This window comes from Ictalurus furcatus, chromosome 27 (genome assembly GCF_023375685.1).
Source record: "Ictalurus furcatus strain D&B chromosome 27, Billie_1.0, whole genome shotgun sequence".
Classification (NCBI taxonomy): Eukaryota; Metazoa; Chordata; class Actinopteri; order Siluriformes; family Ictaluridae; genus Ictalurus; species Ictalurus furcatus.
In genome coordinates, this window is record NC_071281.1 from 9,572,841 (window position 1) to 9,594,556 (window position 21,716).

At 43.5% G+C, this 21,716-nt stretch overlaps 1 protein-coding gene across 5 annotated transcripts in view; it reads left to right on the plus strand.

Annotated features, from left to right (window-relative positions):
* Window positions 1-21,716, plus strand: part of brsk2b (BR serine/threonine kinase 2b) — a 184,598-nt gene that overhangs the window by 117,984 nt on the left and 44,898 nt on the right. For all 5 annotated transcript variants that reach the window (XM_053617324.1, XM_053617325.1, XM_053617326.1 and 2 more), the window contains 3 exons: window positions 9,565-9,650; window positions 10,420-10,560; window positions 19,533-19,649. In XM_053617324.1, the coding sequence (XP_053473299.1) occupies window positions 9,565-9,650; window positions 10,420-10,560; window positions 19,533-19,649 (344 nt within the window). The remainder of the gene's footprint in view (window positions 1-9,564; window positions 9,651-10,419; window positions 10,561-19,532; window positions 19,650-21,716) is intronic.

The following is a 21,716-nucleotide window of genomic DNA, read 5'->3' on the forward strand; positions in this document are numbered from 1 at the left end:
CCCAGGTCATTTTCAATCTCGAAATGCTATAACATTCTCCAAAGAAGGCCGGTCTTTGAGCTAAAAGAAGTCTCTGATGATGGGCATGAGCTTCCATGCTGTGCGTTCTCAGTTCCAGAATCAACCATTTCAGCTGCCACGTTAGTCTGCATGAGTGCATTTAAGCAATTGCTACACCCTTAAATAATATAATATTATACATAGATTTAGTATTTTCCATATTTATTGCGGTGATGTATTCATTTCTGTTGTTAAGCGTGTATGTAGCCTAAAACAGCATAGAAGCTGGAAATGTATTCCCAACAATTTGCCTAGAACTGTTAATTGAAGAACTGTTTGAAATCTTCTGTGCTGTTGTTTATCAGCACTGATTAAAAAAAAAAAAAACTGCAACATCACAAATCATTTTTTGCTGTACTATGGGAAATGTTACTAGTTTAATTGGCTGCTTTTATGAATTACTGGTTGACTAGAAAGAGTTAATAGTCATGCAACCTCTAGTACATGTTTGTGTGTAAGAACTGTATGTGTGGCTGGAGTAAGAATTGCACTATGTGTGTGGTAAGCTGGCATGTCTGGTAGATGCACACTCTTTGTTCAGACATTGATATGAACCCCAGGAACATGAATCTGCAGTCTTATCAACATGCAACCTGTAGAGAGCACTGATGTGAGAAAGAGCAGCTGGTGTAGGAGAGTCACTTGGCTATGGAGAGTTCCAGCCCAGCACATGCTGATCTTTCTCATCTTCTTAGCTTTTCACATTGAAATGAAACAACTAAAACAATGGACCACAAAACAAACAAACAAACAAAAACATTTTGCTCTACTTGAATGCTTATGCTCTGTTTGGGTCCACATTTTGCATTATGGATAAAACTGGAAGTGTAGCAACTTTCCTCAATTTCCTCAATTTATATGCTATGGTGGGTATTTGAAAATAAAATGGCTTTTAGGTCTATTGCTGCTGGGGTCAAATAAATACAGGGTGTCCCAAAAGTTTCCATTCATAGAGGACTATAGTATGTATGCCAGCACCACGTCGGCTGTACCTTCAGTTCATTCCATCTCGAGTGGTCCAATGCAGGTTGCTCGACCGTTTTATAATTTCCTGATTTTTGTTGACTGTTTACCTCTATGTATTCACATTGCAAAACCAGCAGTTATTTATTTATTTATTTATTTATTTATTTAACTTGGTTTAACCATGACGTCCATCTTTGTGTCATGGCACAAAACAAATTCTGGTTATACAGCCGTTTACAGAAACCTTAATATCTCGGCTCAGGATGGTCTTAGCTCCTTTGATCAAAAGCTCATCTCACATTACAAGGTACAAGGACATATATAAACATTTTGCACATTCTTCTTCCTTAGGCTTAGAACTTAACTGTAATGCTCAAGATTGCTCACCAGTTCCACTTTTAGGGTCAATTTATAATGGGAAATGTTCGGTCTCAGTCTTAATTTTTTTGTGCATGCAGAACATTTCAGGTTTGGGACTTCTCTTTTTTATGAGGGTGAGAAAATGCATTTATATATATATATATATATATATATATATATATATATATATATATATATATATATATATTGTGAGGAATTAGCCCGGGGAAGGGCGGCGTACAGACCCACAGGAGGCAGAAGAACGTTCACAAACGGTGGTTTATTGGTGCAAGGGTGAAGTGAGTGGGTTGTGAGGGGATGAGTGCGGGGCTTGTGGAGGCGTGACTGCCGGTGTAGCCTACTCGTGGCGGAGGCGGGATTCCCGAGACGGGGGCGAGGGTTTTCCCGGGCCGGCGTCCTCCGTAGGTGGGACTCTCACCACCCGGCGATCTCGTCCGCGCTTGCACCTTTTGTGGGGAGAGAGAGAGAGAGAGAGAGAGAGAGAGAGATTAGCGTGGGGCGTGAGGTTACCGTCGTGCTCGGTGATTGCGAGTCGCTATGTCGCTGGAAAACATGCACAAAGTCTGTCTTGTCGCTACGGTCTTCTCTTCTCTCGTACGGCCGGAAGCGCGCCCTTTTATCCTCCTCCGCCGTCGCCTGAGTGGTGGAATTTCTCCGTTGGGTCCGCCAATCGCTGGCCGGCGTCGCGTCAGTCCCGCCCCGCCGCGGCGGTCCTTCCGGCTGGCGGAATGTTCGGCACGAAGCTGCCCACGTCGTGCCGGTGCGGCAGTTGGAGAAGGAGCGATTTCCTTCTTGTGTGCACCGGCTCTCTGCCCGTCGCGACAGTACCCCCCCCTCAGCTCCGAGCCTACTGCCGCTCGGTGGTGGGCCCAGAGGGTGTCTCGTCGTGAGAGCCCATCCGCGTTACCATGCTGGGCCCCCGCCCGGTGCTTAACCTGAAAGGAGAAGTCTTGTAAGGCGAGGAACCAGCGGGTTACCCGGGCGTTGGTGTCCTTCGCCTTGGCCATCCACTGCAGGGGGGCGTGGTCCGTTATGAGGACGAAGTGCCTGCCTGCCAGGTAGTATCTCAGCTCCTCGATGGCCCATTTTATCGCCAGTGCCTCCCGCTCGACCGCCGCATACTTCCTCTCGGCCGGGGACAGCTTCCGGCTGATGTAGAGGACCGGGTGTTCTTCCCCGTCGAAGGTCTGGGAAAGGACGGCGCCCAGCCCGGTCTCGGATGCATCAGTATGCACGGTGAACGGGAGGTCAAAGTCCGGGTTGCGGAGTACCGGCGCGCTGGTGAGGGCCCCTTTTAGGGCCTGGAAAAGGCCCTTTCTGCGTCGGCTGTCCACCTGACCTGGTCCGGCTGGCCCTTCTTTGTAAGGTCTGAGAGGGGAGAGGCTACAGCAGAAAAATTAGGCACGAACCTGCGGTAGTAGCCCGCCAATCCCAAGAAGGCACGTACCTGCTTTTTCGATGTCGGACGCGGGTAGCCCTTCACAGCCTTGATCTTCTTTAGTTGGGGCTTCAGCATTCCCCGTCCGATGCGGTATCCCAGATACTGGGCTTCCGTCAGCCCTAGGTGGCACTTCTTTGGGTTGGCGGTCAGGCCGGCCGCCCGGAGTGCTTTCAGGACCTCCCTGAGGTGGAACAGGTGGTCGGCCCAGGTGGAGGAGTGGATGACCACGTCGTCCAGGTAGGCCGCTGCAAACTGCCGGTGGGGCCGCAGGAGGATGTCCATTAGCCGCTGGAACGTGGCGGGCGCCCCGTGCAGCCCAAAGGGGAGAACCCGATACTGCCAGTGGCCGGTGGCCATGCTAAAGGCCGTCTTGGGCCTTGCCTCCGGTGCGAGCGCCACTTGCCAGTAGCCTTTGGTGAGGTCCAGGGTCGATATGAATCGGGCTCTCCCCAGCCTCTCGACCAGGTCGTCCACTCTAGGGAGGGGGTAGCTGTCGAACTCTGACACCTGGTTCAGCCTCCGGAAGTCGTTGCATAGCCTCATGCTCCCATCCGGCTTCGGCACGACGACGATGGGGCTGGACCAGGGGCTGCTGGACTCCTCGATGACGTGGTCCCGCAGCATGCGACTGACTTCCTCCTCGATGGCCTGGCGCCGAGCCTCGGGGACACAGTAGGGCCTTTGTGTCACCACTACACCGGGAGGAGTCTTGATTTCATGCTGGACCAGCTGGGTCATCCCCGGGGTAGCCGAAAACACATCTGCGAACTGGTCGATCAGCTCGGTAAGCTCCTGTCTTTGGGCGGGGGTGAGGTCCTCCCCTAAGCCGACCAAGGTACCCTTGCCCCGGTCCGAGTCCTGAGCTGCGAACGCCGACACCACCGGGGCTGGTTCCACCCATTTTTTCAGCAGGTTTACATGGTATAGCTTCTCGTCCGTCCGCTTACCGGGCTGCTGCAGGCGGTAGTTGACCGGGCCCCGGCGCTTGAGGACGGTATATGGACCTTGCCAAAGGGCGAGGAACTTGCAGGCGCTGCTGGGCACTAACAGGAGGACCCGGTCCACCGGCTGGAATTCCCGGGGCTGTGCGGGGCGGTTGTATACCTTCTTCTGCTCCTCCTGCGCCGCGTGCATGTGCTCCCGGACGATGGGGCCCACCCTGTCAATCCTTGCTTGCATGTCCTGCACGTACTCGATGACGGAGCGGAAGGGGGATGGTTGCTCCTCCCAGGCTTCGCGGGCCACGTCCAACAATCCCCGCGGGCGCCGCCCGAACAGGAGCTCGAAGGGCGTGAAGCCCGTGGACTCCTGGGGGCACTCCCGAACGGCGAAAAGTACGTAGGGGAGGAGGAGGTCCCAGTTCCTTCCCTCCTCGTCCACCACCCGGCGCAGCATCCGCTTGAGGGTCTGATTGAACCTCTCGACCAGCCTGTCGGTTTGGGGGTGGTAGACCGACGTCTGGAGGTGCTTCACCTGCAACAGACAACACAAATCCGCCATTAGCTTCGAGACAAAAGGCGTACCTTGGTCGGTCAGAACGTCCTTGGGGATCCCCACTCGACTGAAGAGGAGTACCAGCTCCCTGGCGATGTTTTGCGAGGTGGCCTTGCGGAGCGGCACCGCCTCGGGGTACCGCGTGGCGTAGTCGACGAGGACCAGGATGTATTCATGGCCCCGGGCAGACTTGGGTAGGGGCCCCACGAGATCCATGCCCACTCGCTCAAACGGGACGCCGATAATGGGCAGGGGGATCAGGGGCGCCGGCGGGGGCCTCCGCGGGGCCGTGCGCTGGCACTGCGGGCACTGTTGGCAAAAGGCCCGGACCTCCGCATCCATCCCGGGCCACACGAAGCGGTCCCGCAGCTTCTTCAGGGTATTTCGGGCCCTAGGTGGCCGCCGAGTGGATGGGTGTGGGCTAGGTGCAATAAGACGGCCGTCTTGGGTCGGGGCACCACCAGTAGGTCCACCTGCTCCCCGCGGCGGCAGGCCCATTGGTAGAGGAGCCCCCCTCGGACGAGGAAGTACGATGTGGGGAGCCTCAGGTCTGGACTCTGGTCGACCCCCTCTATCACCCGTACCTGAGCCCAGCAGTGCTTCAGCCGGTCGTCCTCCTTCTGCTCCCGGCCGAACTTCCCCTCTCGGTTCACCTGGGGAAAGACAGACGACAGAGGGTTAGTAGCTTGGGGGGTCTTACCTTCCGTGGTGGCCTCTCCGTCGTCCTGGGCCAGGTAGGCCGGCCGGGCCGGGGTCCCCTTCGTACGTCGCCGCAATCTCCAGGGCTCGGCTCTCGGTACCACCAGGAGTCCTGGCCAGTCTCGTCCCAGGAGGAGGGGCACGGGGAGTTCGGGGACGATTCCGACCTGGAGGGGCCAGGTGCCGGCTTCGCCCCGGATCTGGACCTCGGCTGAGGGGACTTCCCGGGTGTCCCCATGGACGCAGGTCACGGTGAGCGTCCCCCTTGGGCGGCGCTCCTCAGGCAGGATGGAGGGCCGGGCGAGGGTCACCGTGCTCCCGGTGTCCAGCAGGGCGGTTACCGGTCTCCCTTCGACCCACACCGTCAAGGAGGGTGCCTCCGGCGGTTGCTGCTGATGGAGGGCGCAGCCTGCCAGCCATGGTTTTGTAAGCAGCCGGGCGGCTTCCCTCTCCGGCTCTGTAGGCATGGGCTCGTCTCGGGGGTGTTCACGAGTGGGCGCCCTCTGGGGGTTCCTCCAGGTGCGGGGCCGGGTCTGGCGGTCGGACCGGGGGCCTGGGGCACCGAGGGGCCAATCGAGGTGCTGCTGCTCCCCGGGGTCGAGCTCCAGGGTGGCCAAGGTTCGCTCCAGGACAGTTAGGAGTTCCTGGGGCGTAGTTGGGTCGTGTGCCCCCACGGCCTGTCTCTCTGCCCGGGGTAGCGCCCTCAGGAAACGGTCGATCGCCACTTTCTCCGCCACCTCCGAGGCGGTATGCCGATCCGGCCGGAGCCATCGTTTGGTGGTCCGGATGAGGGCGTTCATCTGGCAACGTGGTTGGGCCCCCGGTCGATAAACCCAGCGATGGAATTCAGTAGCAGCCTGGCCAGGGGTTCGGCCACACCATGCCAGGACTCCCTCCTTCATCGCCAGGTAGTCCGCGGCCTCCTCCGGCTCGAGGGCATAGTAGGCTGTTCGGGCCTCTCCCGTGAGCAGTGGACCAAGGGCGCGTGGCCAGTCGTCACGGTCCCACCCCTCCCGGCGGGCGATACTCTCGAAGGCTTCGAAGTACGCCTCGAGGTCCTCTTCGGGGCCGAGGGGGGGCAGTAGGCGGCGGGTCTCGCTACTTGCGTCGGGGAGAGGCACGGAGGTGGCGGGGGTCTCAGTCCTCATGGCGATCAGTGTCTGTGTGGTGACCTGAAGGCTCTCGGCGAGCTGCTGCGTCACCGCGTGCTGCTGGAGGCTTGTCTCCAGCAGGTGTTGCAGGGCGTGGTCCATTTTGGGGGAGGGGGGTTTTTTTTTTTTTTTTTTGGTATTTATTTATGTATTTTTTTTTCCTCTCTCTCTTTTTTATTTATTTATGTATTTTTTGAATTAATTTATTTTTTCTCTCTCGTTTTTTTTTTTTTTTTTTTTTTTTTATGTTTGTGGTAGGCGAGTCTGTACTATGCCCGCATCCTCCACCAGTGTGAGGAATTAGCCCGGGGAAGGGCGGTGTACAGACCCACAGGAGGCAGAAGAACGTTCACAAACGGTGGTTTATTGGTGCAAGGGTGAAGTGAGTGGGTTGTGAGGGGATGAGTGCGGGGCTTGTGGAGGCGTGACTGCCGGTGTAGCCTACTCGTGGCGGAGGTGGGATTCCCGAGACGGGGGCGAGGGTTTTCCCGGGCCGGCGTCCTCCGTAGGTGGGACTCTCACCACCCGGCGATCTCGTCCGCGCTTGCACCTTTTGTGGGGAGAGAGAGAGAGAGAGAGAGAGAGATTAGCGTGGGGCGTGAGGTTACCGTCGTGCTCGGTGATTGCGAGTCGCTATGTCGCTGGAAAACACGCACGGAGTCTGTCTTGTCGCTACGGTCTTCTCTTCTCTCGTACGGCCGGAAGCGCGCCCTTTTATCCTCCTCCGCCGTCGCCTGAGTGGTGGAATTTCTCCGTTGGGTCCGCCAATCGCTGGCCGGCGTCGCGTCAGTCCCGCCCCGCCGCGGCGGTCCTTCCGGCTGGCGGAATGTTCGGCACGAAGCTGCCCACGTCGTGCCGGTGCAGCAGTTGGAGAAGGAGCGATTTCCTTCTTGTGTGCGCCGGCTCTCTGCCCGTCGCGACAATATATATATATATATATATATATATATATATATATATATATATATATATATAAATCACTCACTTTTCAGGTTGGGGGACCAGATATGAACCTGAAATTTTCACAGAAATAAGTAGTAGCATTCTGCTGTAAAAATTGTGGGTTTGAGATTGGAGGTAAACTCTGCAGGACAGTGGACCCTGAGGGCCAGATTTGAAGAACCAGCCAGATCTGTTACGTTGGTACAGGTATACAGTTGGTATGCTTGAATAAATTTTATCCAAATATGGAAGTACTGTTTAGTTGGGTGTTGAGCATGTTGAGCAGTGTCATAGACAGAGCTATGGGGTTGTTTCTCCTGTGATAAAAGCAGTAATTGACTACAACTTAGAAGTATGAAAAATTTGTGAAGACACTAAAAAGTTTTAATTTCACGTATGTATGGAGACTTTTGGATCAATGTGCAGATTATGAACTGTATAAATGATGGTGAGCTTTCATTCTTCACTTAGCTTTGGGAGTTCTTTCAACATCCATGTGATTTTTACAAACAGTAAAGATTTTCAACAGTAAAGTTCAATAACCGCTGATCAACGCTGGGCGCATGCTTTAATGTTGCTTCTGCTGTATGACTGAAGCAGGTTCTCAGTAATAAGAATGATACAGCAGCAGATCCCATATGGTCATTTTTTTCTTATCACTGGATTATCCAGATTAGCTGCATATTCCCACTGATAATTAATCGCAAATATATCTGGTAATCAGAACAGTGGGATATGGATTTTACAAGATCAGTTTGAGCTTGTTGTGATACATACAGATGAAACGGACGTGTATTAGATCCAGTGGTGAGTATTAGACTTTGCTGATGGGCTTGTGGGATTTTTCACAAATATATTGCTGCTTTTAGATTGTTTTTTGGTAGGTTATAATAAAGCCTCAAAAGTTTGTAATTGATGTTTTCCATAATGTTACATTTATTTGACGGTGGACACGATCTTATATTACAGTGTAGCTCCAGTATGATGCTAGCACTCTGCAACTTCACAGGTTTCCAAAAATGTGTAGTAAATTTAAAATACATTTAAGAAACTACGGGATGTCCCAAAAGACTCCATACGTAGTGGACTAGTGCATCACGTCTGTTTTTATGTTTTGTGAGAGTTGTTCATGAGTCTCTTGTTTGTCCTGAGCAGTTAAACTGCCCACTGTTCTTCAAAAATCCTCCAGGTCCTGAACATTCTCTGCTTTTCCAGCATCTTCTGCATATTTATCCCGTTTCCAACAGTGACTATATGATGTTGAGATCCATCTTTTCACACTGAGGACAATCAAGGGACTTGTACACAACTATTACAAAATGTGCAAACACTCACTCATGCTCAAGAAGGCAACACGATGGTAACAGGATGGTTGGTGTAAATTTTTATGTGATGCTGGAAAACCAAATAATGTGCAGGACCTGGAGGATTTTTCTGAAGAACAGTGGACAGTTTAACTGCTCAGGACAAACAAGGGACTCATGAACAACACTCACAAAACATAAACACAGTCGTTGATCGTCCAGGTAACACACACGGGATTAAGAATCAAGTGTATGTAAACTTTTGAACTGGTTCATTTGTGTACATTCAGTTATTGTTGCGTCTTGTGGACTAGATGTAAACATCTGTTATGTGAAATAGCTTCTTCAGGGCAGTACAACAAAATGCAAAAAAAACAAAATAAAATGCAATATTTATGATCCCTCTTATTACTTTTTAATTATTAACATTTCAATAATCATAATCATATCAAGGATACATTGGATTTGGGAAGTGGTCACTAAAATTCCAAGGAAAATAATCTATATAGATAAAGAGATAATAGTAACATATCAATCCTGAGCCTGGGTTACTGCTTGTGTTAGAGTTTTGCATTCTCTTCCTGTGTCTGTGTGAGTTTCTCGCAAGTTCTCCATTTTTCCTCTTACCATGCCGGTAGGTGGACAGGCTACGTGCCTCTAGGTTTGAATGGAAATGTGAAAATGATTCAGACCAGCTCTGAAACATTGTTTCTGTAAACCCTGACATGCTCTATTCAGACACCCAATGAGTGTATGATGGTGTGTGTGTCATGGCACCAACTCTGGATGTAGAATTCACTCCCAGTGTTTCACACTGCTGTTGTGCTCTTTGTTATTTATCCCTTGCCAAGCACTGATTAATGTTCACCCTCTTAATGAAAGTGCTGGAGCACTAATTAGACATGACTGGACAGGATAATATCAGTGAACTGCATCTCTGCCTTTGCTTTTTACAAAACACAGTGGAATCCGGACGGTATTACAGTCATTAGTGCTTTATTATGGGTCCTCTCTGCGTACTTCTGTTATTTTGTTATAATAGACACAGGATGTAAATATTTACATATTTATGCACTCCTGTCTGTACTGGTTCATTAAATTTTTTCTCTCTCTGTTTTTTCTGCAGGTTGAGAGGGAAATAGCGATCCTGAAGCTCATAGAACATCCTCACGTATTGAAGTTGCATGATGTGTATGAAAATAAGAAATATTTGTAAGTACACGCATCTCTTGGGTATTTATTTGTGTGTGTGTGTGTGTGTAAGAATTCATGATGCATGTCGTAGTGGAGGGCGCGCTCTGTCTTTCTCTTGGGTTTGCGCTCCACTGGCTAGGCCTAATGCAGTTTTCAATAATTGATAAAAGCGTCACTGTGGAAACTGCCAAGAAATTTGTTTTCTTAATATTCTGATGACACAGACGGATGGCCCGAGCGGCCGTAAAATGTTTGCCTAAGAATGTTTGTACGCTCACAAATCAAGTATGAATTCATCCCTAATTTAAATTGCCCTGACAGGTTATCGCATGAGAAAATCCTTTAATCGACTAATAAATCAGAGGATCTGTGTGTCTGTTTCTGTGCGCGTCATTGTGTGGCTGTGCGACCACGTGTATGCTGCTGCACACACTTCTGTTTGAATATGCATGTGAGGAAAAAGTCTGTTTGCCATTGACACAAAAATATATATAAAAAAACACACACGCACGCGTTCACATTTAAGCATTACTAAAGTTACCAGTTCTGTGCCAATTAACACTGTCTGCCTTGAAGCATAACATTTTAGACTTGATTAAGTTGGCCTGAAGAAAGAAGGCTTTGAGATATGATAGCCCGTAAGTACAAAACATTAAACAAGCCGAAAAACTCAGCATAAGAAAACGCAACATTGAAACCAAACCCACAGAACAAAATTAGAAAACTGATCACCTCAAAACGGAAATTGTCGGTCCTTACAGAACATGCTTTCCTCTGTTCCTGCCAGATATTTGGTTCTAGAGCACGTGTCCGGTGGAGAGCTTTTCGACTACCTGGTAAAGAAGGGCAGATTAACACCCAAAGAGGCCAGGAAGTTTTTCAGACAGATCATCTCAGCACTGGACTTCTGTCACAGTCACTCCATATGGTAAGTGCATTTAAATCCCTTACACAACCCCCTTACTGCGTTTTTTAAACTGATGATTTTTTTAAAAGATGATTTTTTTTTTCTAAATAAAAGGAGTGTAACACAATGCCACTATATCTATATCTGTATCTATTTAGTGTTCCAAACCTCTCTATGTGTATCTGTATCTGTATTTGGATCTAAACCCAAACTGGGTGTGGCATAAACCCGAATGGTGCATTCTACATCTCACAGTTCCTCAATCTCAGCTAGTAATATTAGTGCTGGACTGTTTTTTTTTTTTTTGTTGTTGTTTTTGTTTGTTTTTTTATTTTAATGTATTTTTGTACCTGCCGCAGTGTTTTCTATCAAATTTAGTTGGTTGTCTTTCACAAAATATAAGCAAACTAAAGTATTTGCCTAATTTAGACCACCATGACCCTGACCAGGCCTTTACTAAGGATGAATGATTGAAATCTGTACATTCATGGAAATAAATATTGTATTGTTTACGATCAATCACCAATGCTCACAGGTAGAGTGCCCTCCACTAATATTGGCACCCTTGGTAAATATGAGCAAAGAAGGCTGTGAAAATTTGTCTTTATTGAAGTTGTTTGATATCCATGAGAGCAGAGTATTTTTGTGAATTTTTGAACAAAATTTAAAAAGGTTCAACAATAAAGGCAATTTTTCACAGCCTTCTTTGCTCATATTTGCAAATAGTGCCAATATTAGTGGAGGGCACTGTAAGTAAAAACCTTCAGTTCCCACGCCATTTTTGTTGCGTTCTGCAGGTCCCAAGGCACACCTCTAGACTCAATCCGATGACCGATGAACCTTTCCGAAGTACAAAAACCCAATACAATACAATAGTGCACTTTTTATTCATTCTTGTTCGGTTACATGCATATTTTATCATTTCCAATGATATATTGTTGATGTGTTGACAGTAAATGAGTATTTTGAGCCACCTTACATAATCAGGAGTAATTGAAACTGATAAGACAGATATTGATCAGATATTCTGTCAAGTACACTGAAAAAAATTACATCTTAACAAGTGGAAATACCTTGAATATAGTCACATTTATCTAGTATTTATTATAAAATCACAATAAACCAAATGTAAGCTTATTAAACCTATTTCAAGCTATTTGTATTCATTTCAAGCTTCAAATAGTCAAATAGTCAGATAATGTCGCTCATTTTAAGCATTTCTTTGTAGAAAGAAGCAAAATTATCTGCCATTAAAAAAAACTACAAGCTTGAAATGAGGAATAATGTCCAGAAATAGGATTAATAATCTTATATTTGTTTGATTGTAATCTTATAATAAGAAATACCTAGATAATTTGAATATATTCAAGATATTTTCACTTGCTAATATGACTTTTTTTTGCAATGTACTAAAGCAAGATACAGTTGTGGAAATCAAAGTTACAAAAGAATTGAATAAGTTATTCAATAAATAATTAAGTAAAAACTATGTTGATATTCCACTCTTCCTTGCCTTACTGAAATAAAATTTTAAAGTGTAAAACCCTCATTTAAAATAAAGGTCTACACTATAAATCGAGCACAAATAAATCTATTTTTGAGAATATTACATATTTATTTAATTATTTGTTTTCATCATATCACTATAACAGAAAGAGTTTAATGTCTAATTTCACAATCCTGAGAAAAGCTCATATTAATGTTTACCTTCGTATTAATATTTCCTTTCCCTGATTCCATGCATCATATGGCTGGTGTTGACACGTTTATTACTTATGGCAACATCATTTATGTACGACGACGGCCACCTGAAGTGGAGCATTACTTAGTCATTATGAAGCATTGTTGCAAATACCAATTATCACCCCGGTGAGGCATCATGATGTTGCCTCACTGGCAGGTCGGAGACAGATCGGCCCCCTTCGGTATGACACATGAAAGTAGTTTTCATCACCGACTGTGTCCTCAAGCTCATCTTCTATCCTCAGCTCAGAGATAAAGAGGGAAAAGTGCGTGGAAATTCACTCCATCTGCTCTCGCTCTGCAGAGCTTAGAGCCCAGAGGGCTTCAATTAGCTGTACAACAGGAGGAAATAATCAGAGAGAAATTGAGCCCTCCAACACAGAACTACAAATGTTTTATCACGTTATCTATTAAGATGTCATTGCACAATTCGCAGCTTTAGCCTTCACATTCAGTAGCACATTCATAAACCTACAGTGAGGGCCTTATTTAAAATTTCAAACTTTCAAAGTTAGTAGTTAAACTAAATAATGTTTAGCTAAACATAAAGTTTAGTTAAACGCTATATGTAAAATTGTTCTATTTGATTTGAGTTTTAATCATTAGAAAAACTTTAAAAGCTATTTTTAATGCCGGTAATGTTTTTAATAGAATGCCCTACGTACTGAGTTCGTATTTGTGACTGTACCCTTTTCATGCATTACTATGCTAATGCATTGAAAGCATAGCCATTAGCACAATATTTGCATCTGTTTTCCATTCGCCCGAGCCTAATGAAGACTTCAGTCTACAAGCTCCTCTTTTTTTTCTGATGGATGGGTTGGAGGCCTCTCTGGATAGGTGATAGAAATGATTGAATAAATAGCACTGCGGGGATGCTTTGTCTCTCTGGGCTCGGCTCTCCCAAATTCTTTTCTTCCCTCCCAAGCCTGAAAGCTCTTGCTAATGTGCTGTGTTGTTAGCTGTCCAGTATTGTTGCAGCCAAGTGCTAAATTATGACTTTTTTTTATACCCAGTTTGAGCACCAGCAGTATGGACAAGGCAGCTTAGTCAACATTAGTTCCTTTATATTCTTGGCTCCATGTGAGGAGAGACAGTGAGAGTGAGAGAGAGAGCGTGAGAGTGAGAGAGAGAGAGACAGAGAAAACTTACAGTCCTAATCTAGCTGACTCTGCCAGGGGAAATGCTGTGACTTTTTGTCAATCACCAGTTAGGAACTGTAACAAAACTGGATTCATAAAGTTACAAACTTCTAGGGAAGCAAGGACCCTTCAGCATGATCAAAATATCTCAACTAGAACTAATGTTGCATTTTTAAACCCTGTTACCCACAAAAGTGAAAAAGAAGGGAATTGCATTTACATTAGTATTTCTTTAAAAGTAAGTTTTACAGGAACAGGAAATTAAATATCACTTTGTTTATCAGCATTAGTATCTGTCATCACTTGAGGTAAAAAAAAAACACTCATGGCATTTAAACGCCAGGCTCATAATAGTCTCTTCACTTGACTGAACTTTGTTCATGTTACATCAGTGGGGAAATAATCACTGGTTAATTCAGTCTCTTCTACTCTCGACTAAATTTCGTTTTTATTGTTCATTTTTGTTTTTTGATTTTATTATCATGTCCTTTAACCATTTTGTCCACTGTCATTTGTACAGAGTGTGTAAGCACACCTCTCAGTTTTGATGATGATGTGACAACGCAGGAGCATCACAGAAAGTTTGACACCAGGCATCTGATTACAAACTGAACTGCCGAGGCTTGTGTTCATTAGCTATCACACTGAAAGGGATAGTTCACCCAAAAATGAATCGATCTTTTACGCACATTCACGAGAGAACCACGACGCATGCGTGTTGCGTAGAAGCAAGAGGGGATAAAAAAAATGTCCACGAGTCGCATACAGTAGAATAATCTTTGTAATAAAGATATCTGCAGATTTCTATATAGAGGAGGACTTGCATCGTGTTGGAGATGTATGTGGAAGTGAAGATATTTTGTGAATAAAGACTTTATTTATATTTTTGCACATGCAAAGCATTCGTATCATGTCATAAAACTGAGATTAAACCATGGAGTCACGTAGATTAGTTATGATGACTTTATGCACTTTTTAAAGCTTAAAAGTTTTGGTTACTTGGACTGTAAACCGAGGGACAGAAATCTCCCGGGTTTCATTAAAATTTGTGTTCCGAAGATGAACAAATGTCGTATGGGTTTAGAACGACATGAGGGTGAGTAACTGAGTGAATTTTCATTTTTGGGTGAACTATCTCTTTAATCAAATCCTGACATTGGATGTATGAGGAAAAAACACACTTAAGGTTAGAAAATATCCTAAATAAAAACTATTTCATGGGTGAATGTACCCACGTTTTGGGTAAATATTTTTATGCTTTCTTACATGTCAGTATGTATGTTAACAGAGTATGCTATTGGAAGAAAAACAAAACTAAATTTTTGTCAAAAACCTGATTTTCATCTTTTTCGACTGTCCAGAATTGAGCCACAGAGACATTCCAGGAGTTTGCCCACACCACTACATCCATATATGAAAGCTGTAGGCTTTCAACATCACACATCTTATGTTCATTGAATCAGTGTTATATGTACTGCATAGCTTTGCCATTTCAAGTGCATAAGTACAGTTAAACCTGAAAACACACGCATGTAGTCCATTGAGAATTGTCAAATAAATGAAATAATATGCAAGCCAAGTAAGTATGTACCCCTAAACATATAAAATAGACACAAATATACATTTCATATCATAAGGAAAAAAAATATATAACTTTAAAAATTATTTTAATGTTTCAAATATTTTCCTAAGCAACTACCAAAATGACCTAGAAATATGTCAGTAATAAAAATTCCAGGATCGATGATCACCTACTAGTTAACTGCAATACAGGTAGACATGGCTGGGATTTGCATGGTCTAGATTTGCATTGCATTATCCACAGCTACTTATTTAGTAGTAGCCATATCATCTATCAAAATGTACTATAACAATCATGACTTTGTTTAGCTACAGATGTTTATTGGTAAGGGTTTAAATGTTTTCTGTGCTTGTTCAATGAAAATTATTATTATTGCACATGCAGTACTTGTTGCATGCAAACAGTCCTTAAGACACTAACAGTTTACAGGCGGTAGGCAATTAAGGTCACAGTTACAATAACTCAGGACACTAACGAGACCTTTCTACTGACTCTGAAAAACACCAGAAGAAAGATGCCTAGGGTTCCTGCTCACCTGCGTGAACATGCCCTAGACCTGCTGCAGGGAGGCATGAGGACTGCAGATGTGACCAGAGCAATAAACTGCAATGTCTGTAATGTAAGACGCCTAAGACAGTGCATCAGGGAGACAGGAAGGACAGATGATCGTCCTTGCAGTGGAAATTACATGTAACCATGTGTCTCCTCAGACGTGATGGAGAACTTGCAAATGCATTGGTGGAAGAGTGGAGTAACATCTCACAGCAAGAACTGACAAATCTGGTTCAGTACATGAGGATGAGATGCACTGTAGTACTTAAAGCAGCTGGAGGACACCAGATACTGACTGTTACTTTTGATATCGACCCCCTCTTTGTTCAGGGCCTCATTATTCCATTTCTGTTCGTCAAAGTGTGTGAAACCTGTTCAGTTTATGTCTCAGTTGAATGTTTTTATGTTAATATGAATATTTACATTTACATTCATGTTAAGAACTCTGCTAGAAATAAAAACAGTTGAACGTGTTTCCTTTTTAGCTGAGTATGTATATATACATATATATATATATATATGTATATATATATATATATATATATATATATATATATATATATATATATATATACTCAGCAAAAAAAGAAACACATTCATCTGTTTATATATATATATATATATATATATATATATATATATATATATATATATATATATATATAAAGGATTCCATCCAAAGTGCATTAAACGTATAAAAAAAAAACCCACTTCTTTCATTCAGTCCTTTTGATCCATTTGATTGCCGGCTTGAAATTGCTCTTTTTGGCAGACAGAGTTTATGACAGGGGCCCCAGGGTGTAACAGCAGCCTTACTGACAGGAAGCATGTCCCCTCCTCAAGGATATCTTTATTGGTTCTGAGTGTTAGTGTTGGTCAGGGGGGATAATGACCATCCATCTTCCTCAGTTCTTTCCTCAAAGGGTAGCGATAGAGAACTAGGGGAAGAGCATTTTAATGTGAGGGGAAGGGCAGGTCAAGTGGACGCCCTAGAAACCCATAAAGGTGGAAGTGTCACCAATGGGAAATCACACCAAAAAAAAACCAAACACTAAGGCAACCTTTAAAGTAAACCCTCAACCCCTTATAGTATGTTTCCTAGAAATTTGATTATAGAAGATACCACTCTAGTGTGCCTCAGTCTAAAAGATCGATTTTTCCATTCTGATTTTCCCAAACAACTTCTTATTGATTGCTTCTTCTCCTCTAACTAATCAGATGAGTCTGTTTAACACATGCTGCTATTGAGCGAGAACCTCAGTGACTTTCCTAAGAGCTGATTAGGTACATGTATGAACAGAGGAACTCTGGATCATTCTGAGAAAAGCAATACATTGCCGATCTGGTTGAACTCTTCCACCTTCCTGACAGCAGTTCTGTCTTCTGTAATGTCTTCTGATCCATTGGTCTGTGTTGCTTTCCAGTCAGTTCCAATCATTCCTACTCCACTATTTGTTGTTTTTCATGGATGAAATTGTGAGACTTGTAGACCATTTCCTACCTGCCAGCCTCACAGCAGGCTATGCAGGGAGATAGGCTTTGTGTTCCTCTATGGCCGAACCTAATAGTCAAGCGAAAGTGGAATGGCCAGCATCCAGCTGAGCTAAATCCTCGGCTGTCTCAGAGAGAATGCAAAACATTGTCTGATCATGCTTCTATCACTTGATCAGGTAATTTGGAACCCAGCAGATGAAGTCAAACCAATGGATTTTGCAGTGAGACTTTTAAGCAGCTCAAAGCAACAGAGAGTCAGTGCCATCCTGAGGTCATGATTAAAGTTTAGCGGAAAACTATGAGTAATGATCGTTTATAGATTTGGTCTGTTGGACACACTGGTTCTCCTCAATTGGTGATTATTGATGGTGTGTTTTATTGATAGATTTATTTACAAGGCTTCAAATTTCTGGTACTGACCAATGAAGATCTATAAGTTTATCTTCGGATCAGAAATACTATGCCGAAACATGGAATAATAGGCAATTATCAGTATCCTGGGCCATTATCACATGTGGTGGAATAAGGCTGTATATGTGTAGGACTCTGTCACAAATGTTTTTGACTGTGGTCAATTGCATAATGTTAATGGTGGCTAAACTGTTAGGAAAATTGATACAAGGAACTGATTTCATGCTGCTTCTTCAAGGTCTCAGCCATTAAAATCTTCTTCTCACAAGAATATGAATAATAAGCGGGAAATCAGCCTTTACTGCTCACAGAAAGCTCCAAGTCCTGGACCTTCTTGTTAAATATGCTTTATCCTTCCATTTCATTTGACAAACTGTCACACTGTATAATTGTTGCCGTTTTGAAAACTGAATAGAGGACAGATTGCAACACGTTATTTTTGTCTGCTCTTCATTAAGAAGATTTGTTTTATTTATACTGATAATCGAATCCCCAATACACTTCAGTACACAAGTCAACAAGTAGCAGTGTAGCAGACCATCCTTAGCATGCTACGTTGTAGCTGTTTGTTTGCTAGCCATGTTATGGGACACCTGAGATTTTTATCTCAGGAGCAAGTATTGCTAACATTAGCTAAAGTTAAGTAGTTAGCTGATATTGACTTACCCTCCCTGGGATCAGCCTGAGATCCTTCACTCACCTGGACATGAATTGCCGCTAGACTTCTGTGCTCTAAAAAAACAAAAAAACAAAACGCAGTTATGTATTCAATTTTTCTGTATGAGATTTTATTGGCTTTGTCAAAGTATTATTTATTCATTTCTGAAGTAAGTTGAGTAAAAGCCATCGTTCACCTCTAGTTACACAGCGTTCATGTCTGGAGCAAAGGGACTTTTCTTATTCTTCTATTAGCTAGTTGTGCTGTCAGAGTCACATAGCTCTCTGTAGCTATTGCTGCATGTTTGAATCTTGTGTTCTACTCAAATATGAACTTCCCAATCTCCATGAATATTTCTTTAACTCGGTTATTGAATCTGTCAACTTGAATCAGCATGTAAAGGCTGCCTGAGTGCAACAGAGAGTTTGCTGTGTCTGCTGTATTAGCCATATGTTTGTGGTATCAGTGCTTGTATATGGTATACATAAAGTGCTGTGAAATCTGATTTCTTCTGTGTTTTTTTTTTGTGTGTATCTCATACTAAATTGTTTCAGAAATTAAAATAAAATCTAAGATAAAACCAAGGCAACCTGATTAAACACAAAAGTTTAAATGTTTATTTTACTTCACATTATGCACCTTAAATGGGTTTTTTTATGATGAATGAATGAGCCTGGTGAATGAATAGAGAACCTTTTATTGAATGAAGTAATATCACACAACATACTGTTGTCACTCACTGGCTTAGTGTTCAGCATGTTTGCCTTTTCCTCTGGGGTTGGGGGTTCAAATCCTACCTCTAGCCATGCTTCAGGGTTTCCTCCGGTTACTCCGGTTTCCTCCTGCAGTCCAAAGACATGCGTTGTAGGCTGATTTGCATTTCCATATTTTGTGAATGGGTGTGTGATTATACCCTAAGATGGTTTAGCCCCCTGTCCAGGGTGTCTCCCACCTTGTGTCTCGAGTTCACTGGGATACTCTCCAGGCTCCCACACAACCCTGTGTAGGATAAGCAGCATGGAAAATGGATGGAAGATAGATTGGTGTGTATATGAGTTAGTTTTCCAGACCCTATGAGAAGCTTCATGCCTTGTGGCAGCCTGGTGACTATCCTCACTATTAAGGTCGGATGTCAACAAATAAAATAAAAAAAGAAAATACAATACAAAAAAACCCTGCAATTATAAAGATTAGGCATCCTGTACATTCATAGTAATCTGGTAACTAATCTGATATTAAGAAAAGTACAATAAACAGGAAACAAAATGACACCACTTAAATGTAATCTATAATTAAATCTACATTTAATCACAGTCTGTATTTTATCTAATCATTTAACTGAAATTGCAAGTCATCCAACATCTCCATGTGTTCTGGTTTCTCATGTAAAACATTCGCCTCTTTTGTTCAGCCACAGAGACCTGAAGCCAGAGAACCTGCTGTTGGATGAGAAGAACAACATCAGAATAGCAGACTTTGGAATGGCTTCTCTGCAGGTTGGAGACAGTCTCTTGGAAACTAGCTGTGGGTGAGTCATACTTCAATAGCAGCTTTCACGGAGTTCTGTCTCCATGGCAAAATACATTTAATGCTTGCTGTTGGTATATCACAGAGATGATAAAAAATATACTGACCCAGAGTCATAGTCATTTAAAACTTAAGTATACTGTAGATTTGTACAAAACACTGTATTTGAGATACTGATCCCATCAATTTTTTTTTCATGTATTTTTTAATTCTCTGTGACCGTTACACAAACATTAAATTGTCTGTAATCTGAGTGATTAAAATAGATGCACACATATGGGGTTAGAATTGTTTCATATTTCCAAATCAATAAATTACGACCTACAAATAAATGTAGTGAGATTCACAAAAAGTTAAACAAGTTCACAAATAAATAGAATGATGCTATACTCTATTGGCATTTAGTGTATCTAATTGGACATAATTTAATCACTCACTCATGGAAAGCTGGAAATGAGAGACACACACCCTTAAAATGGATATGTTTGTGAGAACACTGTTGAAAGTTAGCAAGAAAATTTGGATGCTAGCTAATAACTGAATCGTACAAGCTCCAAAAAAGTTGTAACCACCAAATCAGTGAGTCCCAACTCTCTGATACGTCCAGTCAGTGGACTACTTTGCAGATTACTAGCTTTAAAACTGTTCTTATCTGCGTTCATCAGGAAGCGTTGCCTGATAGCCTGACCTGAGGTGCAATCTGACAGCAGAGATAAGATTAGTAAAGGACAGCAAAAACACAAGGGCTGTTTTTCTTGAGGGTCCATAAAGTCTAGACATGTAACTAACACTCACCATATGACCTGCCTGCATTGCCCTCTCTGCTGTTTTATTATTATTTTAAAATTGCTCATTATTTCATCACTGGCACTATTATCTTAATAAAACACTTGGCATTATAGCTGAGCAAGACATTTAAAAGGGGGCGAGATAATAGGTTGGTATTATGCTTGCTCTAGAGTCATCCCTCAGTGACCAAACCTTACATCTGATTCCACATGTCTTTTCTTCATATTAGCGAACGCTAGCACTAGGAAAGCATTGCGCTGGCACTAGCATGCTGAGATTATTGATTGTCTTCTCATGGCTGCCTGGCCCATCTCTAAGCGCAGATATGACAGTTTTTAATTAAACGCATTCATCTTTAGCCTCCTCGTGTGCTCTCTGCTTGACACAAATGTATTCTGTTTACCACAGCTAATGGACTTGGGTGAATATAAAACAGTGTGCATTTCACGCATGTATGCAGTGAAACGCAGTGCTAGTTTTACATAGTGTATTTTATGTCCCCGTTATTTGTAACGAAGGCTAATTTCTCATTTGGTGGATCGACCCCATTTTTAATTCACTAAGCCTAAGTGATTAGTGCTGATATTAGCAGGACTGTCCAGAGCTAGCATGGTTCAAGTTATATTGCTATTATATTGTGTTTATCACGTTTGTGTTGTGTTTTAGCAAATCTGGTGGTTTAATCAGCTAATGAAATCACTAACAATGTAAACAAAAGCTTTTGTTCTGTTGGGTATAAGTGGGAAACTGCATAAAATCTAACATATCTATTTTAGCGCAAGGCTTACTGGTTCAAAATGGGACCTGCGCTAATGCGACCAAAAAAATGGTTCGAATGTATTTTTTTATAAACAAACGTATGTTGCCCAGATGCTATTCAGATAATTATGGGTTAAAAGTAGCATGGTGAAAGAAAGGTATTTTAAAAAATGACTAAAACAAAAGGATAATATTGGTTGCTGTCATATTCCCACCTGTGCACACACCTGCTATCAGGAGCATATGGAGTCTTATGTACAGAATGTCTATCAATTTTACAATTATATCAACGATTAAAGCTCTGGGTTACTGATCAGAAGGTTCAAGCTCCAGCACTGCCAAGCTGCCACTGTTGTGCCCTTTACATCTGTCTGCTCCAGGGGTGCCGTATCATTGCTGACCCTGCACTGTGACACCAACTTCCGAACAAGCTGGGGTGTATGAAGAAAATAATTTCACTGTGCTCTAATGTATATATGATAAATAAAGGCTTGTTCTTCTTAAAATATTATTTCTAGAG